General features: G+C 39.5%; 4 protein-coding genes across 4 annotated transcripts in view; 2 read left to right on the forward strand and 2 right to left on the reverse strand.

Annotated features, from left to right (window-relative positions):
- Window positions 1-1,761, forward strand: part of p3h2 (prolyl 3-hydroxylase 2) — a 55,269-nt gene extending 53,508 nt beyond the window's left edge. Inside the window, exons 14-15 of the mRNA XM_037674621.1 lie at window positions 636-776; window positions 1,649-1,761. Of these exons, the coding sequence (XP_037530549.1) occupies window positions 636-776; window positions 1,649-1,741 (234 nt within the window). The 3' untranslated portion in view covers window positions 1,742-1,761. The remainder of the gene's footprint in view (window positions 1-635; window positions 777-1,648) is intronic.
- Window positions 1,762-3,547: 1,786 nt separating this feature from the next.
- ccdc181 (coiled-coil domain containing 181) lies at window positions 3,548-7,743 on the reverse strand. The gene is made up of 5 exons (XM_037674622.1): window positions 7,642-7,743; window positions 5,395-6,360; window positions 5,103-5,249; window positions 4,307-4,464; window positions 3,548-3,727 (listed from the first exon to the last, which is right to left on the reverse strand). Exons 1-5 carry the CDS (start codon window positions 7,741-7,743, stop codon window positions 3,556-3,558), a joined length of 1,545 nt encoding a protein of 514 aa, XP_037530550.1. The 3' UTR covers window positions 3,548-3,555.
- Window positions 7,744-9,752: 2,009 nt separating this feature from the next.
- On the forward strand, window positions 9,753-14,885 carry cpox (coproporphyrinogen oxidase). Its single transcript, XM_037674623.1, has 7 exons — window positions 9,753-10,393; window positions 10,483-10,626; window positions 10,772-10,882; window positions 11,038-11,179; window positions 11,589-11,807; window positions 14,207-14,311; window positions 14,390-14,885. The coding sequence occupies exons 1-7, from the start codon at window positions 9,823-9,825 to the stop codon at window positions 14,472-14,474; spliced, it is 1,377 nt and encodes a 458-aa protein (XP_037530551.1). The 5' UTR covers window positions 9,753-9,822; the 3' UTR covers window positions 14,475-14,885.
- A 1,879-nt stretch (window positions 14,886-16,764) lies between these two features.
- prrg1 (proline rich Gla (G-carboxyglutamic acid) 1) lies at window positions 16,765-20,833 on the reverse strand. The gene is made up of 4 exons (XM_037674624.1): window positions 20,762-20,833; window positions 20,096-20,136; window positions 19,165-19,325; window positions 16,765-17,678 (listed from the first exon to the last, which is right to left on the reverse strand). Exons 2-4 carry the CDS (start codon window positions 20,103-20,105, stop codon window positions 17,214-17,216), a joined length of 636 nt encoding a protein of 211 aa, XP_037530552.1. The 5' UTR covers window positions 20,106-20,136; window positions 20,762-20,833; the 3' UTR covers window positions 16,765-17,213.
- Between the last annotated feature and the right edge of the window lie 3,088 nt (window positions 20,834-23,921).

The following is a 23,921-nucleotide window of genomic DNA, read 5'->3' on the forward strand; positions in this document are numbered from 1 at the left end:
TATATATATATATATATATATATATATATATATATATATATATGTATATAAACTACTACTTGTACTAATATTCCTACTTCACGGTTTTTCACGTATTGCGGATCTTCAGGGTACGGATCCCCCGTGATGAATGAGGGACTACTGTATATATAAATGCCTTTTTTTCATTTTAATTTAACCGCCGAATTCTTAAGGTGGAGCTTTTAAGGGGGCCGAGATGGGGCAGAGGCAGGGCAGCCGACCCGGGACCTGAAAGTCCCAGGTTCGATCCCCAGTCATTGCACATTTCGTGGTGTCTCTGAGCAGCACACCTCATGCCCAAATGCTCCCCAGGCGCCTTCTATAGCTGCCCATGGCACCACTGGTGGTGGATGGGTTAAATGCAGAGAGACAATTTCACCATTGTATGGGAACATACTGTACAATGATGACAACACATAACAAAACACATTATATATATATATATATATATATATATATATATATATATATATATATATATATATATATATATATATATATACTGTACATGGAAAATGAGCATAATTGTTGTCCCATTATGTAAAACAATCACAAGAGATGGATTCAAGTGACGTCTAAACACTCTGTTCGTATTTTCTTGTCTTTCCTTTCAGGCGTCAGTGAAACCAAAGTGTGGCCGGCTGGTGGGTTTCTCATCAGGTGGGGAGAATCCTCACGGTGTGAAGGCCGTCACCAGTGGGCAGCGATGTGCTGTGGCTCTGTGGTTCACCCTGGACCCACTCTACAGAGAACTGGTAAATGGTGTCTCTGTCCACCTCGTTTCATACTGTCATAAACTAGTGCTGGTAAACCCAATGGTGCAGGCAAGCAGTCGAGAACTCAGGAATAATATTAACTAAAGTGTTTATTTACAAAATAAAAAACATGGCAAGGCAGCAAAACTTACATGAAACGTCTTGGATCACACAGGGAGCAGACAGGTCATCACCAGGAGACAATGGTAATGCCAGGACAACAAGGAAGACAAACACACAAGCTTAAATACATAAAACACAAATTAGACAAAGTGAAGACATGAAGAATCACAGGTGCCAAAGACAGAGGCTGAGGACCAGGGGATGCAAGACATAAACACAACACAAGATGGGACCAGACACTAGGAAACACAAACCCAACACATTCAAGTGTTGCATCTTATCAACAGATTAAAATTTATTTCTGTACTATGTTTTGTTGTTCCTATTCACGACAATATACAGTATATATATTAGCCAGCTGTAAGAAATCCAGCTGTGTTGTGTCTGAAATCTCTTTCTTATTGCACTTTATTTTTTGTCTGAATCATTGTCTTATTGCAGCAAAACATTTGTGAGGGCCCTGAATTCACTCCCAATGAAAACATGTACATCACTGTTGTGTTTAAGTAAAATGGCATACTTATGTTCACAGTAGCACATACTGAAAGTTCTCTACTACTATAATAAATCACTTTTATTAAATGGTGATCATTGTGGTATAACTTAAAGTAATAAACTTCACTGAAGAGCTACATCTAAAAATTTGTGAACTGGCATAGCTCCAATGCCTATTATAAATCGTAATAACTGTGGTATTTTTTCTGTTTGTCTCATTTGATTCTCGACTCTCCCATTTCTTTTTTGTTCAGGAGAGACTGCAGGCAGATGAGGTGATCCAGGCTTTAGACACGCAATCCGTTTGGGGTCAAGGCCTCAACATCAACCCCAAAGATGAGCTGTAAATAAAATCACCTCCGCCCGCCCTTCTCTCCAATGAAACTCCTTTTTATGATTTTACTATTTATTAAAAGACCTTTGTATCAGAACATTTCTATTTTTGTACTGATTGAAGTGCTGCGTTAATAATAGTTAATGTTGTCAGTTTGTGGTTTTCTCAGAACTTGAGTGTGACCCTTGGATCTTTTTGTGTAAGTCATACCTGCGATCTTACTGAACTGTGAAGATGACGTTTCACTGTTTGTTTCTGCACTCAGCATCTTTTAAACGTGTTTAAATAAATAAAACAAAAACATCATGTGCCAATCTTTTAAAGAAATCTTATTTCTATTGGTCTTCAGTTTAACATACTTCATATCATTGTCAGGAGTACTGTCACGTACGTTTTCACTAACATTATGTCACAAGGTTGGATAATACATAGTTGTTTTCAAAGTAGACAGTACATGATATGTTTTTTTAATTCCAAAATATCATTCATCCATAGCTTTTTAAAACATGTTATTTGCTAAGAAGATACTCTTTTTATGTGTCAAAGTCTAAACCTAAAAAAAATATGTCTTCGGTTACTTTTGAATGTTTTTGTTGTAACATTGGATCATAATGTGGGACTATTCATTCACTGATTTGAAGACATGATAAGCTGGTTTGTTTGTTTTGCTTTAATTTATGTCTTTTAATATTCGACAGCTGCTGTCTGCATTTATTGTGGAAAAAAAATAACTTTTTTCATAAAAGATGCCAATCGTTCCTGTTTCAAGGAATATGTGTTTGTACATCTTTTGTTTTTTTTTATAGTTGAAATCATGATGATGATGATGATGCACTGTAAATCCAAATGTAAAAGATTGATTTTGTTTTTTGTTTTTTTTTACAGAGTTAAACTAACTAGAAATTATCCACTTTTTGTATTTAATTGTGAAATACTGTAACAAAAAGTAAATTTATGGGTACATGCCTATTAAAACAAACTATTGATAATGTGTTTTTGTTTATTTTATTTACATGTTTACATTAAGCATCACAACTAAAAATGATATTTAAATGAATAATTAATGTTGGTGTTTGTTCTAAAATGTGTTTGGACAGAAGGCAACCGGTCTTTTTATTAAATCAGTAATATTTTTTGCAGATTTGCAACATATTTCATTTATTACTACATTTCTTTCTGTAAACATTTAAAATGATACAGAGTATTAACATGTTTGTGGTTTTTAAACTTCAGTTTTATAATAAAGGCAGTAACTGTGCTGCTCTATTATTTAATAACTTCATCTAAAAGCTTAGTTTGTAACGCATGACCAAAAAGAAAAATCAAAACCACTACGAAATATATGAAAAAATTAAGTAAAGTTACTCAAAAACCATTGGTTTATATTAAATATGATCCAGCGTTCTTCCGGTGACCTTTTTCTGATAAAATCCAGTCAAAGGGGAGGAACCTTTGTGTGAAACACAAAGTTTTATTGCACATGTCGTAAAACTTCATAAGACTGTGATCAAAAATTTTTGACAGAAGGCAAATGAACACTTCAGCATTTACACTGAAGCTGCAGGTTGTGTATGAAGAAAGGTTTGTCTGCAGCCACACAAAATGTAAAACAGTTTTGTAGTGAGATAGAAAAAAATACGTTAGGATATTTACACTGGGAAGAGGTCACTGTGGCGTACTTCCTCGTTATTTATTTTTGATGAAATAAAATGAATCCTATGCACAAACAGGCCTGGGTCTGTGTTTCAGCAGAGAAATGAGAAGAAATTCCAGTTGATGGCGGGCATGAGACGTGTGGAACGAGAGGGTTTGTTGGGTCCATTTGGTTCAGAAGCGGTAGGCCAGCTGTTCTGTGAACCTGAAAGGTTTGGTTTCATTCACCGTGCACATCAGGTCCCTCATACGTCGAGCCCGCCGCTCCTCCAGCACCAACCTGCGAGAGTGCTCCCGAGCCGCCTGCTGCTCTGCTCGCTTCTCTGCCCGCTTCCTCTTCAGCCAGCTGAGCAAAGGAAGAGGATGGTGGCCATTAAAAGTGAGCTCAGCTCTAACATGATGATAAAAACCAGGTGTGTAACCAGGTCAGTGACAGAGGGCTTTGCCTCAGTAACTTAGACATTTTCTGGTATGTCTGATGGTTTGCAAATGAAAAATATACCGGTAACTAATTCTTGACTTTCCAGATGTGTTGACAGCTGCATGATAAATAAACCTAAACTATAAGAGGTTATATAGTCACTCAATGCTCCCTGCAACTAAAAAAGCACTCAAAAGAACTGAAATAATATATAACAATGATATTTTTGTGGCATGATGAACCCATTTTTCTGAGAACAAACCTGCAAACTTGGAAACAAACCAAAAAAACAACCCTAATTAGTTATTTGGTTTACTTGTCTTGCATCACTGAAGGATGCTTGTGTACATTACAGACTGCAGCAGGGTGGAAACAGAAGGTTTGTCCCAGAAGAATCACATGGCAGCTATGTCATGTAAAATGTTCAGGTGTGAACATGTAACTTTATTCATTGTATTGACAACTACAGTTTCAGCACATCTTGAATCAAAGGATGGAACTCACAGTTTAAAGGCGTGTTCACACTCCTCTCTGCTGTGCAACAGGTAACTACTGTCCTCCTCCAGTTTCCTGAGCTCCACCAGCTGCCTCTCCTTCTGCTGCTGATCACGTTTCCTCTGAAGCCACGACTGGAAGGCCTCATCCGGGTCACTGGAGTCTCTCTGTGAGGAATTTTAAAAAATATATAATTAGAATGTTTTATTCTTACATTGTTCACAGTTCTTTGTCATATTTCATGACGCAAGTGTTTTTTTTCCCCTATAATGTCTAGAAAAAATATGTGAATGGGTAAGTTTTCCTGGCCCTTATGGAAAGATTTATTAAGCACAATAAATTTGGGATAATAGTGATGATCAGGCATTCTTTAGCATTTATAATTATTATTACTTGTTACTTCCATAGATATGTCCAGAAGGTTCTTCCTGTTTCCGTTGAGACTCTGCACTTTGTTTTCACGTATGAACAAATGTGAAAAAACATGTTTTTTGCTGGACAATCTCATTTCAAAAATTCAAAATTCAAAGATACTTTTTAATTGCGCATGTGTCCAGTTCACGTCTTTTATGTTGCTAATTGTTTTACTTTTTGCTTTAATTTCATTTTGGGGGACTCAAAGGTAAATGACCTTACACCCCACAACTGCAGAGTTGGGAAATATTTTGCTTTAAAGCAGATACCTGACTGAGCCTCTGGTAAATGGGCGTGTGCACCGTCTGGATATGGATGATAACAAGTGGTATTTATTTATTTTAACTTATTTTAACTACGTTTGTATTTTGTGACTTTTGGGTGTTCATACTTTAGAGTTCATTCTCTCGATCTCCTGGGCGTGTTGGATCCTTTTCTCCTCATGAAGCTGCTCTCTTTTCTTCATCAGCCAGTTTTTGAACGCCTGCTCGTTCTCCTGCCGCTTCAGCTCCTCTTCCTCTCGCTTCCTCTGCTCTGTCTGACGAGCAGATGAGAAGGACAAACAAGTAAACAGGTAAGTAAACAAAGTTACTAAGTCCAGACTCACTTTCAGGAGAATATGTTTTAGATTTCTTTATATTTTTTGATTTACTGTAACCTCACAAACTAAACACACCACCCACCTCTTTGGCCAGCCTCTCCTTCCTCTCCTGGATCCTCTGCAGCAGCTCCTTCTGCTGGGAGGACAGGCTGTAGGTCTGGCACGGTGCTCCTGTAGCAGACTGCACCCGTCTCTTGCTGTTCCTCCTCTGGATGTCTCTCTGGCTGTGGCTGGCTGAACTGGGTCTGAACCTGGGCTGAGCTGGAGGTCTGGGGGCTCGAGGGTTGTCCGCACCCAGGTGGAAGGAAGAAGAGCCGACAAGAAGTTGAGGAGAGGAGGAGGAACTGTGGATCTTCCCAGCCTGCTGCTGGATGCGTGGTGAAGAGTGTGAACAGTCACTGAAACTGTTTGCTATAGGAGGGAGGACGCCCTTACTCTCCACCTCGTTCATGCTAACGAGGTCGAACTTCCCATCCTTTTCCACAAGCACTTTGGTGTCTTTAGATTCTGAATCGTCCTCGCTGTTCGATCGTTTGTATTTCCTGCTCTCATCTCGAGGGGAAAGTTTTAACTCGGACAGTTTCCCTGACACCTCAGTGTCTGCATCTGCAACCTTGGCTCTCTCTTTGGGGCCCTTCTCTCCTTCTACCTCGTCCCTTCTGTCAACCGTCTCAAACCGGAGTGGAGGCACCACCATGTCCACCAGCGTCTCCTTAAAATGAAGTCGCCTTCGTCTTGTCACGTCTGGAATTTCCTGTTCCTGTAGCTCCCTGTTAGCCTGCTGGATCTTCTCCAATATGTACTTCTTTTCCTCCTCTGTTTGGTCATCAGTCTCTGGAGGAGGTGGCACTACAGGAGGGGATTTACTCGAGCTGTCTCTGTCCGAGTCATACTCTAATGGATCCATTGGAGAGGGCCATCTCTCTTCTTCTTTTTCCAAACGGTCTGTTGTATGGCCTCTCTTTTGATTTTTTTGCCCTCCTTGTTTTTTCTCATCTTTCTCCAACTCTTTGTCAATTTCTGCCTCTATGTCTTCATAGTCAGAACCCTGTGAGGGCAGATATACATTGCTTAGGTTTCAATGTCGATGAATCGCCATCAGTCACTTAGCTGGTTATAGGGATCTGTGATAACAGATATGCTTGTTGGCTCATCAATATTGCACCCAGCGGTAGCACAGTGAAGGTATGCCACCACATGTCTAGCATTGGTTTCACATGCGAGCACTGAGATGTGCCAGGTTGTGTAACTCAACACGATTAACTGTTACACTTGCTCTGGAGGTTAGTGACACATTCAGTACACAGTCTGCAGTAAGTAGAACGAAGCTCCAAATTGTGCGTGTCCATTTCTACTGAATACTGTATACTGTTCTACTGTATTCTTCACATCAATGTGAAGAAGACAAAGGAGATGATTGTGGACTTCAGAAGGAACAAAAACACCTACACCCCCCTGAACATAAGAGGATCTGCGGTGGAAGTGGTCTCCAGCTACAAGTACTTGGGTGTACACATGAATGACAACCTCAGCTGGAGCAACAACACCACCAGCCTGATCAAGAAAGCTCATCAGAGACTCTACTTCCTCAGACGGCTGAGGCGAGCAGGTCTGGAAAGCTCAGTCCTCACCTCCTTCTACAGGTGTGCAGTGGAGAGCATCCTGTGCTCCAGAATCAACGTGTGGCATGGAGGCTGCACAGCTGCAGAAAGGAAAGCTTTGCAGAGAGTGGTGAAGGCTGCACAGAAGACTGTCGGAATCAGCCTCCCCACCATCACAGACATCTACACCTCCAGATGCAGGAAGAGGGCCACCTGCATCATGAAGGACCTCACTCACCCAGCACACACACTTTTTGCCCCACTCCCCTCAGGAAGGAGGTTGAGGAGCATTAAGTGTAGAACCACTAGACTGAGGAACAGCTTCTACCCTGAGGCTGTTAGACTCATGAATCTCTAACTAGAATAATCACTGTGAAAAACCACATCATGTTGCTGCTGATCGGTTTCATGTTGCTGCTGATCTGTTTCATGTTGCTGCTGATCTGTTTCAATGTTAATGTGTTCATGCGTGCACATCCACTCCACTCACACAGACTCATGTTCATGTTTGTGCTGATGTTCAATGTTTTATGTTATGAGTGCTTAGTGTATATTTAGTTGATGTTTTTCTTAGTTCATATCTTAGATGTTATTACTGTTTTTCTTAGACATTTTATTGTTGGATGTAACTGGGACCTTGTGTACATAATTTCGCTCCACCACATGTACCACATGAGGTGCGAATGACAATAAAGAATCTCTGACTCTGATAATAAAGTCAGACTTACCGGGTCCTCGCTCCGGTCCTCCTCACTGATCAGCCAGTCCAGATCCTTCTCAAAGTCATCCTCATACTCCTCCTGGGATTTTGTGTAAGCAGCCTCAGTCATAATCTGAAAAGAAATGTAAATGAAAACAGAAAGATTGTTTTCATCATTTGCTTAACATGAAAGTAACAATAGTTTGACATGCCTAGGATTATGTGATCTCTATAAAGCTTAATTTTATATATGTATTTGAATTCATTTTTGGACATTTTTTCATGACCTTTGAACTTTGAAGCCAAATCTCAAAATATAACATCTTGTTTAAATCATGTAGCTTCAAGAATAATACTGTATTAAAATTTAACATCACAACTTTTAACTTTTGTTTTTGAAAAAAAGTTGCATCAAAAAGCAAATCAATGCAAACCAATACATTTTTTTTGTTTGTTGTTCATTTGTGTTTGTTTTGTTGGAATAAGACTAACAATTGGCAGCACTGTTAGTAATGGCTATAGCTTTCCACATGAGGAACAGCGCTGATTAAAAAACAAACAAAACAAAAAAAAAAAACAATGACCAAGGCAGATGAAGCTGCCTGAAGTGCAGGCTACAATTTTCTTTGTATTAAAAGGAATCCAGGCATTTTGTTGAAACTTTAGGGTTTGCCAAGTCCTCCTTGACTCTTCACCAACCTTATGAAAAGAGACTGTGATTTGTCGCCATCTGCTGGCTATTATGTTCAGTATTTGCCTCTTATTTTATTAAACTGAAATATTGAGAATCAAAAACAGCAAATAAGCAGAATGTACACGTTTGGTCACTTGAGGTGCCTTAAGTGTTAAAATGAGAAATTCTGACCTGCTGCAAGGACTCTGGTTATGGGTACACGATTATTATATAATTATTTTTATTGTATTTATTAAATTCTTGCAGCATGCGCGTGTAACTCAGTACGTCTCTCACGTCCTTCGAGGCAAACCATATAAAATTCGACATCGTTTTCCATTTTAAAGCCCGAGGTGAAATGGAAACTCAGCGACCTGTACAAAAAAATGTCAGCATTTTTTTTTAATTTTTAACTATCGTTAGGTTCAGAAAATTGCTGTTTCTATCGTTGCTTCTAAACTCACCGAGAAGTTTTCCCGCAGTAAACGATTTCCGAACAGCGATACGGAATTTAAAACAAATAAACCTTGTCGGTATGTTTGGTAAATATAACTAGCCAGCCCACATACTGTTTGGCTGTCTGGGGAGCAGCACCTGTGGACATAATCTGCTTCCAGTGTCTACAGCCCTAAAAGGTTTATTAGGCCTGTCGTCATAGTAACCGACAACACGTTTTACCCTAGTGCGCATGCGCACTAGGGTAAAGTTGAAATAATGCTAAATACCAATAAAACCCCTAAGCACATTATGAAACAAAAGAAAACAATTTAGTCAAACTTTTGTTTGGTTTTTTTGCGATGTTGTAGGACCTTTAAAAAAAAGATAAGGTGCTCTAAAATTCGAACCGAAATCTGTTTAACAAAAATATATATATATTTAAAAAAAAACACGTAAGTAGAGAAAATGTAGCCTAAAACCGTTCAAATTTCGTGGCAAATGCCTACTCACAAAAATGACAAAAAATAAAACCTTGAACTTGAACAAACACTTATAATTTTTAAAAGCTGTTAATGGGACGCCAGAAAAATCCTAAACAGCAAGCTGATTTTAAATCAAATTTTGATTATTCACTGAAAAAAAAGTTTTATATATAAACTTGATATTGAAAGACTGTCGGATAAACGATTTTATTTTAGAAACATGGGAAATAATAGAAACTACATTAAATTAATAGCCAATTCTTTTTCTAATCCATTTGAAGAGGGGAAAGCCTGGTACTTCCTGCTGGTACTTTCCTTGAATCAGTGAGCGTTTGACAAAAAAACCCGATGCAAAATAAAAGTCATTGAATGCAACATTAGTGTTTTTCTATGGTGCATTCTGGATCTTGATGTTTAATATAAGGTTTCAGTATTAAGTTCTTCGTCACGCGAACAGCTAGGTACTACGTTACCCATAATGCTGCGGTCGGAAACTGCCGCCCCTTTCAGTTGACAGTTTTAAAACACGACTGATAGCACGTAGACAAAACTTCTGATAATGTGAGTGGTTCGTACTTATTATCTAGTTTCTGCTAGAACGTATAGCTCCTAAAAAATGACGTCTATCGTCTTCTTTTCGGTAAAGAAAACCGCTCAGACCACAAGACGATGTTTGAGTTCACATTTTAAGGGTCTTGCTAATTCAGGAGACTCGGGCTGGTTTTTATGCGCCACTCACAGCCCGTCAGTGTCTCTATTTCCGGGAGCAAGATGGTTTTCCAGGGGTACAGGCGCACGGTTCATGTTCCGTGGGACCGCAGGCGGGTCGGCAGCAGGAAGAACCAGAAAGGGAGTGCTGGCGCTCAGCGGAGCCGCCGCGGTAACTGCAGCTGCGGCGGTAGTCGGGTTTTTGGCCAACGCTGATCACTTCCAGCGGGCAGAGATGGCTACCAGGGTCCCCCGAGCTGCTGAGAAGACGAAAGAAGAAGAAGAGGGGGACATCGTGGAGAGATGCCGAGGGTTCATGTCCGCTCCGGTGACCGACATCGGTGTGCTGCAGAAAAGGAAGGAGGAGATGAGCACCAAGATGGAGATGCTGATCATGGAGACTCAGGCCGAGTTTTGTAAAGCCCTGCAGGAGGTGGACGGTGGGACATTCAACGTAGACCGGTGGGACAGGAAGGAAGGTGAGACTTATATTATTGAGTCATTAAAAACGGCAACAACTTGGCTTTCCCACAAAAGTTATTAATGTGTTTTTGTCTGTGTGCTTCAGGTGGTGGAGGAATCAGCTGTGTGATGCAGGATGGGAAAGTGTTTGAGAAGGCCGGGGTCAATGTGTCGGTGGTGTTTGGGAACCTGACTGAGGAGGCTGCTAAGCAAATGAGGAGCAGAGGGAAAGTCCTCAAAGGGAAAGATGGTGAGTTTTACTTTACAATTGTTAGCTTTTCGTTCATTTTAATTCTTGATGATACTTTTCATCAATAAATCTTCTGATGCAAATGCATGCAGATGTTCTCGCAGCTGTGTTTGATATTTTGTGGTGTGCTTTGGGTTTCTTTCAGGTAAGCTGCCGTTTTGTGCCATGGGTGTGAGCTCCGTCATCCACCCAAAGAACCCCCATATACCCACAGTGCACTTCAACTACCGATACTTCGAGATCGAAGAGGAAGATGGTGAGCGTCCGTCCTTTATGACAGCAGCTGTGTCTTGGTGTCAGCGACACCATTGAGAATGTGAATGAATGATGAACTTTGTTTACTTCTTCTTGGTCTTTGTTTGTTGTTGTGTGTGTGTGTGTGTGTGTGTGTGTGTGTGTGTGTGTCTTCAGGCACTAAGCAGTGGTGGTTTGGTGGAGGAACAGATCTGACCCCTGTGTATGTTAATAAAGAAGATGGTCTTCATTTCCACAAAACCCTGAAAGATGCGTGTGACAAGCATCACCCTCAGTATTACCCTGACTTCAAAAAATGGTACAGTTACACAAACCTGTGTGTGCCACACTGCACTGATGTGTGTTTGTGCATAAGAGCCCACATTCATCTACAGGACTGATTCTAGAGTGTTTTATGCGTGTATATTACAACGGGTGTATCCTATCTGTTGTACTGTGATAAGAGGAAGTCGCTCCCAAAAATCTTGCAGATGCAGAAAAACCGTTGAGCAATGGTGGAAGGCAGTGAATGGCCGGTGTGGACAGGATGGGTGTGGCTTATCTGATGATGCTTTTTAAATAGTAAAACTTTTCCAACAATTTCTAAAAGTGAAACATAAGAATAATATAACATATTAACAAAACAGCTATACCTTAGTGTTTTTCAGGTAAACTTTTAACTTCACCTGGAATGTGTATAATCTTGCTGTTCTATTCTGTTTCCCCAGGTGTGACCGATACTTCTACATCCGCCACAGGGGAGAAACCCGTGGCATAGGTGGGATCTTCTTTGACGACCTGGACTCACCGAATCAAGAAGAAGCGTTCAACTTTGTCAAGAGCTGTGCACGCACCGTGGTGCCCTGTTATCTTCCCATCGTCTACAAACATCTCAACGACTCCTTTACTGCAGAGGAGAAGAACTGGCAGCAGATACGGCGAGGGAGGTGAGCCCAAGATGATCATGATTTATTTCTTACATCACTAGCTGAAGTCTCAGAACTTGTCTGTCTTTTATTGACACAGTTACTGCTCTGTTTTGCCTCTTTAGCTCAGTAAAGCATCACAAATTGTAGGATGGAGCTGGCTCGTCCAAAGCCGTTTTTTTTTTAACCTCCAGAATATATCTGAAGTTGTCTGTGTGAAAATGGTTGTATTTGTGTAATTTATTCTTACTGCCTTTCCGTTGTATAATTTGTTTTGAGTACAGTAGTCCCTCGTTTATCGCGTGGGTAAATCGACCCCCCCCCCCCCGGCAGTAAGTGAAAATCTGCGAAGTAGAATTGACCAGTTCTGAGTTGAAACAACGTAACAAAACATTTCAGTCAACTAATAAATTTAAATCAACTAAACTAAAGCAAAAGTTTATTTAACAGGAGTTTATTAATCAAAATAACTTCATGTTTATTCACTCAACTTAAATTTTTAAGCTGAGTGAGTAGTAATGCCTTTGTACTCACCAGCTCTGCAGAAACAGTGGCTCGGTTCCAGTTGGGTCGGGCTCGTTTTCCTGTTCTGCAGACCTACCCTGCAGCAACGAAGCCCACAATGATCTATCCATCCATTATCTTTTACCTGCTTCTTCCATTTTGGGTCATGGGGGTCACCGGTGCCCGTGTCCAGCAATCACTGCGAGGGGCGGTGTACACCCTGGACAGGTCTCCAGTCCATCACAGGGACGCATAGAGACAAACGAGACAATCAATCATTTACTCTCTCACTCACACCTAGGGCCAATTTAGAGTCGCCAATCAGTCTAACATGCATGTTTTTGGTCTGTGGGAGGAAACCGGAGTACCCGGAGAAAACCCACGCATGCACGGAGAGAACATGCAAACTCCACCCAGAAAGACTGGGATTTGAACCAGGGACCTGCTCGCTGAAAGGCAGCAGCTCTACCAGTTGCGCCACCGTGCTGCCCCCAACAGTGATATAAACATTTAAATCTAATTTTAACTGCACAGTACTGCAAAATTTTACTCACCAGCTCTGCAGGAACAGTGGCTCGGTTCCGGTCTAGCAGACCTACCTTGCCGGTTTTGCTTCTGTTCTGGACCAGTTCTGTGCAGCCCTTGAATACCAAAATGCATTTTGGAGGGAACTGGACTTTCGGATGGCCAGCATGGGACCAGACGGTGGTCCGATTTGAGTCCAAATCTGGATGAAAAAAGTTGGTGGGCTCCAGAGACCACGCCGAACCTACGACGGTGCCTCCCCGCTTGGATGTCCTCATGGGCTGGCTCGCAGCTCTGATTCACTGATGAGTCTGGAGGTCCGGTTCTGCTCCAGTTCCCGGTGGGTTCGTGCAGCTCTCTGCATCCGCTGGTCGCCAAAGTCACTGTATGAATAAGGACTGAACTTTTTCCGATCAGATTAAAACTTTTCCTCTAGTATTTCAACAGAAGGCAACAGGGCTTCTGCGTGGGTCACTGTTGGCTTCTGGGAAATGTAGTTGTTATGAGCGGAGTTACAGTGTAGGCTTATTGAGAGAAAACTACAAAAATGGCAGTGCCTTCTTAAGTATTTAATTTTTTCGTTATCATTTTACTGTACAGTATCCCATACTGTCCCAATCATGTGCGTAATATTAAAGTTGACAATCAAGTGTCATGTACAATTAATTTTTTGCGTGTACAGTCTTACTTTGAAGAACTGCGAAAGAGCGAGTTCATGAAAGTTGAACTGCCAAGTAGCGAAAGAGGGACTACTGTATTTGCTATTTACTCGATGAGTTTCGACTTGGACTTCATCAGCTGCCTGTTTGGTTCAAAGCCAGAGCAGCTCCTGGTGCAACACGCGTTCTCCATGAGGAACTTAATGCCTTGAATGGGAGGAAGTACAGTATTAAATTAGATCCTCACACAAAGGTTCAATGAATTAAATAAAGTGAACGGTGGGAATAGACTAAATATATAAAAATGAATGAATTCTGGCTTAGTCTAATCTGTGAGTTTTTGTAGTTTTGAAGATTTAGTGATAAAAAGCAGGGATAAATTCCTGCCTGCTAAGTCTGTGATGTTTGTCATAAAACAAGGTTTTTTTATTTATTTAAGTGTTCAACTTAATATGGTGTATGTTGTGCACAATTAAAACAAAACTTTTTTATATATATATTATGCAATTAAAACTGTTTTAAAGCCAAACTACTACAATAAACAAGTGGTCAAAAATGTGAATAGAAAGAGTTGAGAAGTTTTTATCTTGAGGATGAAATGTAAATATTTAAACTTTTTTGTTGCATGCTATGATTGTCTTTAACTGTATTCTCTAAAATTACTCTGCTTATCTAAATCTGAGCTCAATGCTCTGTAAACCTTATGAAGGTTATTTTATGCATTTGTTGTAGGTATGTGGAGTTCAACCTGGTGTATGACAGGGGAGTAAAGTTCGGCCTGGCCACACCTGGCTCCAGAATTGAGAGCATCCTCATGTCCCTCCCCCTCACTGCCACGTAAGACACCTTCCTGCTCCTGGGTGCCTGTCATGGGCTGTGTGGTTGCTTAGTAACCAACTGACCTTTCCTCCTCAGGTGGGAGTACATGCACAAGCCTGCCAAAGGTTCCCGGGAGGCGGAGATGATGGAGGTACTCCGAAACCCAAAGGAGTGGGTGTGAGCAGGGTTCACAGGTTTTCTAATCTCCTTTGTTAAGATTTTTTTTTTTTTTTTTACAAGCTGTGACCTGTTTGACATAACCACCATTTATCAAAGTATCACGTGCTGAAGTTAGGAGGATAATTTACTTTCTTGGCCAGTTTTCTTTGTTTGTTTTGTCAGATCAGCCTTGTTAAAACTTTACAAAATGAGATTATATTCATGAAGGAGGTTTGTGTCATTTTCTCTGAAAGAATAAAGACCAGATACAATGTTTTTAAATGTGACCTGCTTCTGGGTCCTCTTGTTCTGATGATTTGCTCCCTTTAGTAATTGTTTTTCTAACTTTGTTTCAAGCTGCCAAAACACTTTCTTCTACTGTTTTTTTAATGAAGCACTGAAAGGGAAAGACAAACCCACTATGTGCATGACACTACTGATGTCTATTATCAATAAATCAAACTTTTTAAAACCACTTGTCTGCTCAAAGCTGTTTGGACAAGCCGAGTCTCAAACTAATTAATTGCCCTCTCTTGAGTCCTATTTACATTGTTGTTGGGCTCTCAGTTGTGGTTAATGAGTCACCTCGCTTTAAACGGTGGTAAACAATACATGGAGTTTGGATCTGGTTTCAGCAGATCACCGTTCAGGTGGCCATTCAGAGGCAGGACAATGTGTCTACCAAGACTACTGTTCAGGGTATTCTACCGTATATGGAATTTAGTGTTAATTTACCATTAACATTTGTATTTTTCTACATTTGGAGTAATGTTTTAGTACCAAATCAACTGTCAACAGTCTTTTAGTTTTACCAGAGGCAATCAGTACATCATCCAGTGTTTTGTTTGTGATAATCATGGATATCCAGTAGATTAGAAATTTTAAAAAGCTATTGCAAACATAAACCCTAACAAGAGGCGCTTGAAACCTGAGTAATTAGCAAACTAGTGTGACGTATATTTTATTATCAATAATTCAAACTTTTACACATTTCTATCAAGTTCCCTTATATTTAATTTGATATAGCATTTTCTTTAATAAGGCATTGTAAAAACGATGTAACAGGAAAGTAAGTGAATGAAAGTGAGTACCAGCACAGTTCAGTAGCAAAGTAAACGATGAGGTTCACAGGTCACATACAAATACAACATTAAATCAGTGCTTAAAGTGTTTGCAGAGTAGAATGGTAAGACATTTCAGAGGATCTGATGGGTGCATTTGGTTTAGAATGTTATGCATTTAGATAATCTTGCATATCGATAAGGAGCACCCAGAATCACTCCGACATTGTGAATGCTGAGAGTGATGCTTCCTGTTTAAAACCAAGCTTTCCTGTTTCATCAAAGAAATCATTTTAAACTTAAACAAAAGGTTTCCTAGTGTTTTCACAAGTTGCAGCAGTTCAGTTACATTAGTATCAATGTACTCATTGAATTCCTATGCAGGAAATAATCTTTTGGAGACTCACACATAAAATTTATACACATATATAGTATGTAGAGGTGTTATACACATGCTAAACATGAACTTTATCCATAGTGACATTTACTACAAAATCATCCCTTGTGGGTTTTTTTAACCTATAGCTTCTATCTTGCCTGACATTTCCAGCTCTGTCTTTCAGGTGGTTGTGGGCCAGTGAGGTCTGACAGTCAACAAACGGGGCAGACTTCTAACTTCACGTGCAGGTCGAGCTGCATGAATTACTGAAATAATGAGCACAAATGACACTTTAAAGCAGCACCTCTTAAAGTTTACTGGTCAGATCTCTAGAAAAGGTTGGGCCGATGCATTTGTTTGGGAAGGTAAACATTTGAACCTGCATGAAGACATTGTTATACCAGCAACAATAATTTGAAGTGTTGATGGGAACGTAGAAAGTAAATGAGGAAATTCACATCATGTTCTCCAACTTTACATAGCTTTGCTTATTAGGCAATACCTTCTTCTGTGTGGTTTGGTCCTAAACTTTCTGTAATACAATATGCACGGGTGGAACAAACAAAAGGTGTACTCTGCTGACACAAAACAGCAGGTATCACTGAAAACTTTGTACTTTAACCTTAAGATAACTTCTGTAAGAACTTAACTAAAATTAAATCAGTTGACTACAAAATGTAAGCTTAAACCTGTGCTTTAACTTGAGTGAAGTAAAGTTAGTCTGAACAAAAGGCCAAATTCTGAGTATTCTTTTCCCAACCCTTGCACACGAATTAATGCAAAATTTAAAAGTCTGGAAATAAACAGCAATAGATAAAAGCTTAAAATAATTTGAAAAAGTGGCTAAAGTTAAAAGATGCTCCAAAATATACACTATATCTGATGTTAGCCAAAAATGTCTAAAAAATTGTCACTAATCTACAAAGAAGCATCAATCCAAGCCCTATACACCTGGAATAGTTGTCCCTTGAACATAAAGAAAAACCTTTGTCCTTCACACCTGCAGCATGTATCATGTGTACTGACTAAAAGAAAAGTACCCAACTGAAAGGAATGAAGCTGAGGTGTTGGTTTATGTATTCCGGTATCACCTTATCCTTCTTGCCTTTGCTTCATTTTAGTGATAAAAGGTTAGTGCAAATCTCAGCAGAGCTGGAAACAGCAAAGATCGCTTTAGTCCACTGAAATGGCAATTACTGTGTTTCTGCTGTGCATGTTGGACGAGGAAGGCTGGTGATTCCACAGTAGTAGCACTGATAATCAATAAGACAGTCTTAGTGTAAGTTAGAACCTTAGTTTGGATGGTAGTGAAAAAATGTATTTACTTCCTTTGACCGCTGATTATTCTGCTAGAGCTGGTGTTCATTATATCCTCATACTGGGGAGGAGGCTCCGTCTCTATTTGGACATCTGTATGTCCCACAGCCTCTTCGTAAGATGGCGGCGGATCTCCTGCGCTTCCCCTCCCTGATGTGACCTCAGAACCCGGAAAGACCGGGCTGCTGTGGATGCTGAGTTCAGACTGGTCACCGTGATGGTAATCCCTCCCCCACTGGTCCATAGAGACCACTGACAGGACGTGGTTGTGATGAGAGTGTCCCAGGCCGGGGCTGTTCTGCGAGCGTTTTCGGGAGTGGCAGCGCCACGCGGTGATGGCGATGACAGCAACGATGAGCCCAACCAGCACCAATGGCACAATCACGTAGAGAGACTGAGCCCCGCCCACCACCGAATTCAGTCCTCCAGGTGGACTACTTTCCCGAACGTATTCCTCCCAAAAGCGCTTCTGCAGAGTCAAAACAAAGACATGTATGTCAAAGTTCATGCTCAATAACCCAGGTAGAAAATCCAACAAAGTTCAGTCAGGTCCTCTGGAAGGTTTCTTTTTTTTGTTGAAACATTTCGTCCTTCATCCAAAGGACTTCATCAGGCCAAGGAGCCACAACAGACTCAGTCCCACAAGCAGCACACTCATAGTGGGCCAACCAGTTTGCTGCCGATAAGATGGTTTCTGAGTTTGTTGTGGCTCCTCGAACTGATGAAGTTCTTTGAATGAAGGACAAAATGTTTCAACAAAAAAAAAAGAAACCATCCAGAACCATCCTAACCTGCCTGAACTTTCTTTGAAAGACGGATATGGAGTCAAAACTACAAAAAGTTTAACTTTATTTCAAAAACTGAGTAAAAGTTCATAAAACTGAGTCTCACACACCCTCCCTACTTCATGAATTGTTTTTATGTGAATTCCTCCAACACAAAGGAAGTGGACAACAGCTCCTGAACAAAAAGAGATCACATGACTGAACGTCCCTCTGTACTGTGGCCTCACAATGGTTTCACAAACATGTCTCCCCTGGTGTTCACCAGGCGGTTCTTCCTGTTGATAAAAATCCCTTCATGACAAAAACACTCACATTCCACAAGCATTTACTTTTGTTAAAGGATTTGATTGATGGACACAAGAAAATATTATTCTAAAAAGACATTTGACCCTTTTCATATTGGGCAGCTGGATTCGGACACACAACTGTATTAATAATCATTAATGGATTTTTGCAGCAGATCGGTGCACTGGTTTTAGAAACAGACATTTTCTGTACTTTTAAATAAATAAATTAAAGCAAAGTAGCTGGATCTAGGTTTCTGTACAAATCCTGAAGGTGACTGTGCGATTTGTCCTCTGCTGTACCGTATGATCTGACTTAAGAAGCACTGCCCATTACAAACTGGCCAAACAATGCCTGAAACATAAACTGTAAAAAAGGGATAAACGTTTAATCCATCATTTTGTGCTTTTAGAAGCCAGAAATAAAACTGATAGGGATGGGAGTAAAAACTAAGACATAATACATGAGCATGTAGTTGAAGCCCTCTTTAAAAATAGCATGTCCCTAGCAGTATGTCTTAATACAATTTCAATTTGTAGGCTATCGAAAAGTCTCCTTATTGTCCTGAATGGAGACTACATCCACTGAAATCAGCTGTTTTCATATCACTCTGTAATATGTTTATTACAGCTGTTTAGTTGGGTCATTAAGGAACTTTGGAGACTTGAGGTTTTGCTTACTTGTTATTTTAGAGGTCGCTGCTTAATCTGAACAAAATTACTCCATGCTACATAATCACTACTGCTGACTTGCTCAAACAATTTCCAGTTTTGTTGAATAAAAACTAACTATATTTGGTCATGAACAAATTAGTACACTTTCTGTTAAAAGACATAGAAAAATAAAACAAAGCCGTCTCAAGAGATTTAATTCCTATCCTCTCACCGTCTTCTCATTATTCTCAAAAGCTTCGCGGGCCTCCTCATAGGTGCAGACCTCCTCACGACACTCTCGCTGGATGTTGCCTAGTTTTATCTCCTCTAAAAGGAAGTTGGCCCTCCGCAGCCGCCTCAGTAACGAGTGGGCTGCGTTCGCTGGCAGGAACACTGTTAAAAGAACAACACAAGATGAGCACGGCGAGGGGGTTAGAAAACAGGAGGGTGAGAAACAGTGGATGAGGAAAAATAAAACAATTAAAACAAAGAGCTGAGACCAAAAAAGGCGTGAAAATCAAGAATACAAGTGAAACTGCATGCGAGACGAAGCAAACGTGAGGAAATAAGCAAAAAGACCAATATATTGGGACCAAAAAAAAAAAAAAAAAAACGCAAGAGGCTAGAAAAAGGAAATGTAAGAGAAGTAAAGATCAAAACAAAAGCTGTAGAGGTTAAAGCTGCTTAGTGCCTACATTTCTGCACAAAAACAAAAGCTTATGTGATTTAGGCATTCATCCATGTGCTATATAAGAGAAACTAAACAAATAAACTGGGCTGAACAAAAACCCTCCAACAAAAATGCCACACAAGATGCCACAATGTGCCCTGGGGGTGGATGTTTGATGTGCAAAAAAGATTAACAAGAAACAGCGTCAAACGTGACTCACAACTACATAGGATGTGTTCAACACACACACACACACACACACACACACAAATCCAGACAAAAACAGGAAAAGTATCTTTAAAACACAGAAGAGAATGTGGATTGTTGCCGTTTTCAACGCAACAATGAAAACCAAAAGGAGTCGCACAGCACTGAGTAATGTTGAGATTAAACACAACAGAAAAAGAACTGGATTCTGATTAAATCCTCACGTGATTTAAGTTTACAAAATGTCTCTGTTTAGGTGGTGAAAACTGCAAGTCAACAAACTTACCACTCCCCATGATTCCCACCAGGGTGTTAGGGGTGATTTATCTGCAGAAAGTAGTAAAACTCACAGTTTATAACTTTAAACCAACTGATGCACAGGGGGGTTAAAATACATTAAACCAACCCACAAATGAAAAAAAGGAGCATTTTTGTGGACTTTTAAATAATAAACACAGCAGAAACATCCTTATGGCAATATATAAAGCATTATCCACCATTAAAACCCAGCATTATGGCAACTCAGACTGGGGTTAAGAGTGTTTTTTGTATCAACAAGAAACATCCTTCAAGTGTCAATGGCGAACGCTGGCCCAGTGTTACATGAGTCGTGGTCGACGTGAAGCAGAAAAATTCCTAACAAAGCGCCACCGCCCGCTACAACCCCACAACAATTATTAAAACGACAACATGAATGTGTACAGTGAGCTGTGGATGCTAGAGCTCATCTTCACGCTGGTTTGGGTGTGTCTGTTTGGAAGTGGTTAGCTAGCTGTGTTGGACTGACAGGCAGATTTAATTAAAACCAGAGCACGCAGGGAGGGATGCGATTTATCCAAACCACCTAAATTCATCACCGACAGGTTCAAGAAGAGACCTGCGCTAAAATCTACCTGGTTTGGTTCCTGTCGGAAGTCGAAGCAGACATGAATCATTCGTGTTCCTTACTTACCCCTTTTTTCGTCCCCAAATTGTTCATAGACGAGCGCGAGCTCTGCTCTTCTCTTCGGTTACCTCACAGCGCGCATGCGCAGAGCATTGTTTGCAATAGCGGGCCTCTCTGATCTTCCCATTTCCGCTCATTCAAGACACAGACCGACTGAGGAAACGACGATTTAAAAAGTTGGAAAAGTACTTCGACATCAAGCACAGAAGCCATTATGGTCTGGATTCAGACAAGAACTCAAGATGATACAACTTTCATTGGACAGTGTTTAAAAAACCACAAGCATAACAATGATCTTATTACCTCGCTCAGCTCTAACAAATTATTTTAGTAGCTACGTATAATTTTTGTTAAATATATATTTTTAGTTTGCTTGTTTTTTTCCCCCATATTTTTTGCTACTTCTATATTCCAAATCATGTTACTTAAATTTAAATTTGATCTGAATAACGTGTTAACTTGTGCAAATGTTGACCTTAGGAGGTATGATTCTTTACATGTTTATGTCATTGTATAATTTGAGATTGTCATTTGTTCTTTTGTTCTAAAGTTTTAAAAAAACATCATGTACAGAAAGGGAGAATAAATATGGAAACAGTTTACATCAAACACTGCGATGAAGACTGATCATTTACTTCAGAGGCATGAACTTGCATAATTTATACAGTTCTTGTAATTGTTTGGGTGCTGAAAGGAAAGATGTGAATAAATGCAAAATTAGAATAATTTGCACCATATTTATTTAAGTGATCATGTACATTTTTTTATTTCTTGTTCCTAAGACTCCAGTTTTTTTCTTAAATTTATAATAATAATCTATAACAGAAACACCCTCATGAGACCCTGTATTCTGATTTGAGGAGCTTTCGGCACCATAGTACTCCATTGTGTTCATCTTGGACCTGTTGTTCTTACACAAGGAACTACCGGTAATTACATTTTATTTACTTTCATTTTTCTCAATGAAAAAAGTTGAAAGTTACAGATTTTTCAAGAACATGTTTTTGTTCGTTTAGCTTTAAAATAGATTGATTTCAGTGTAAAAACTAAAAGGATTGGGTGATAAATCTACTTTTTGTTTTTGCTGTCACTGATAAATAAATATTAGAATACATTGTAAAGCCTTTCACATGCTCCTTTTTGCTCATTTTATTATTATTTTTTTAATTATGTAAAATTTATTTATATTAAAGACTTTTGACCCCATCTATAATGGGTGTAAATAGACAATCTTTGCTAATAACTTTATTATTCGAGGGCATAATGAAGACACAATCAGCTACAAAATCTATTTTTTTATTATTTTATTTATATTTATATTTATAACTTCTTTTCATTCTTGTAAATGTTATGAGGAAACCATCACAATTCACATTAGGGTCTCAACTCAAACTCTGGGGACCACTGATCTAATGCATTTACACATATGATAAAGTCATTGTTACTGTTTCCTATACTTTATTTTTCCCACAAAAACACAGCAGCATTTACAGGTTTCCTATAGATCTTTTGGGGTTTTGGTAGCAAATTTTTAAACACTCAACTGAAACTTGGTTGTATGCCCCTTTTGTTTGTTTGAATGTGTGTTATGCAAGAAAGTATGTTTCAGCAATTCATAACACATATTTATTCTTGAAATTATCAGTCTGTTCAAAAAAACAATTTATGAATGCAAGGGCAGTTCTGTAGAATCCATGCATTCACATAAATCATATGAAATCCTTACAATATAAAACTTTTTCCAACAATGCCCAGCTAAACCCAGCAAGTCATAAATATAACATATAACATTTATTCTATTCAATTCAGTTTATTTATATAGTGCCAAGTCACAACAGAAGTCATCTCAGGGCACTGAACAAAAACATTCATTCATATAAAAAGTAAGTTAGTAACATTATTTATCTGAGGAGCAGACTGCTTTGAGTTTAACTTCATCACAGACTCATTTTAAGCAAGCATGAAGGCGACAGTGGAAATGAAAAACTCCATCATGAGGGAAAAAACCTTTAGCAGAACCAGGCTCAGGACCAGCAGCCATCTGCGTCGACTGGCTGGGTTTTAGAAGAATAGGAAGGAGGAACAGATACACAATGGCAGGTCGAGAATCGTTTATAAGATTATTGTTAACCTGTCTCTTTATCACACGTCTTTTTCTCCTGTACTTTATTTACATTATAGCAATAATTAGTAAAAAACAGTGTTCTAGTCTATATTTGCACAATTTGAGAACTTTTATTTAAGTGGATCAGTGGTTAGTACTGTTGCCTCACAGCAAGAAGGTCATGGGTTAAAATCCCAGGTTGGACCTGGGGTCTTTATGAGAGGAGTATGTTCTTCTCGTGCTTGCATGGGTTTTCTCCGGGTACTCCGGTTTCCTCCCACAGACCAAAAACATGCATGTTAGGCTGCCTTCAGGCCCAGGCCTCCTTTGCAAAAGAGATCTGTGATCTCAGTGGGATTTGCCTGGTTAAATAAAGGCTAATAAATAAGTACAGTATATTTAGATGTCACAGGAAAAATAATTAAAAATTTGCCATCAGTGACATCTACTGGTGGTGTTAAGTATTACATCTAGAGTTGTGCATGCAGTGCGCATGACCAATTAAAACATATATGCATTAGTTTATGGACATGAGCCAGAAAACAAGTTCGTCCGGAACAAAAAAAGAGTGAAAATGGACAATATGGACAATAACAACCTCCTACATGTTTGGTCAGAAGGCGCACACGGTTTATATATTCTGTTTTTGTTTATATGTTTAATTTTGAAAATGCAATTTCACTTGTGTTTATATCGTGTATTTAACAGATTTTCACGATGTTTGCTGGCAAAATAAGTTTTCCTGTGTGGCTATTAATAATTAAAAGCTGGGTAAACATCAGTTGGAGTGTGGCCTTATTCTGAGATGAAAAACCTTTGGGAGCAGCAATATACTAAAAGACTTTCAACTATCTATCTATTCTATCTATCTCTACTACAGACAGACAGACAGACAGACAGACAGACAGACAGACAGACAGACAGACAGACAGACAGACAGACAGACAGACAGACAGACAGACAGACAGACAGACAGACAGACAGACAGACAGACAGACAGACAGACAGATAGATAGATAGATAGATAGATAGATAGATAGATAGATAGATAGATAGATAGAT

Source organism: Nematolebias whitei, chromosome 3 (genome assembly GCF_014905685.2).
Source record: "Nematolebias whitei isolate Nwh7 chromosome 3, NemWhi1, whole genome shotgun sequence".
NCBI classification, from domain to species: Eukaryota; Metazoa; Chordata; class Actinopteri; order Cyprinodontiformes; family Rivulidae; genus Nematolebias; species Nematolebias whitei.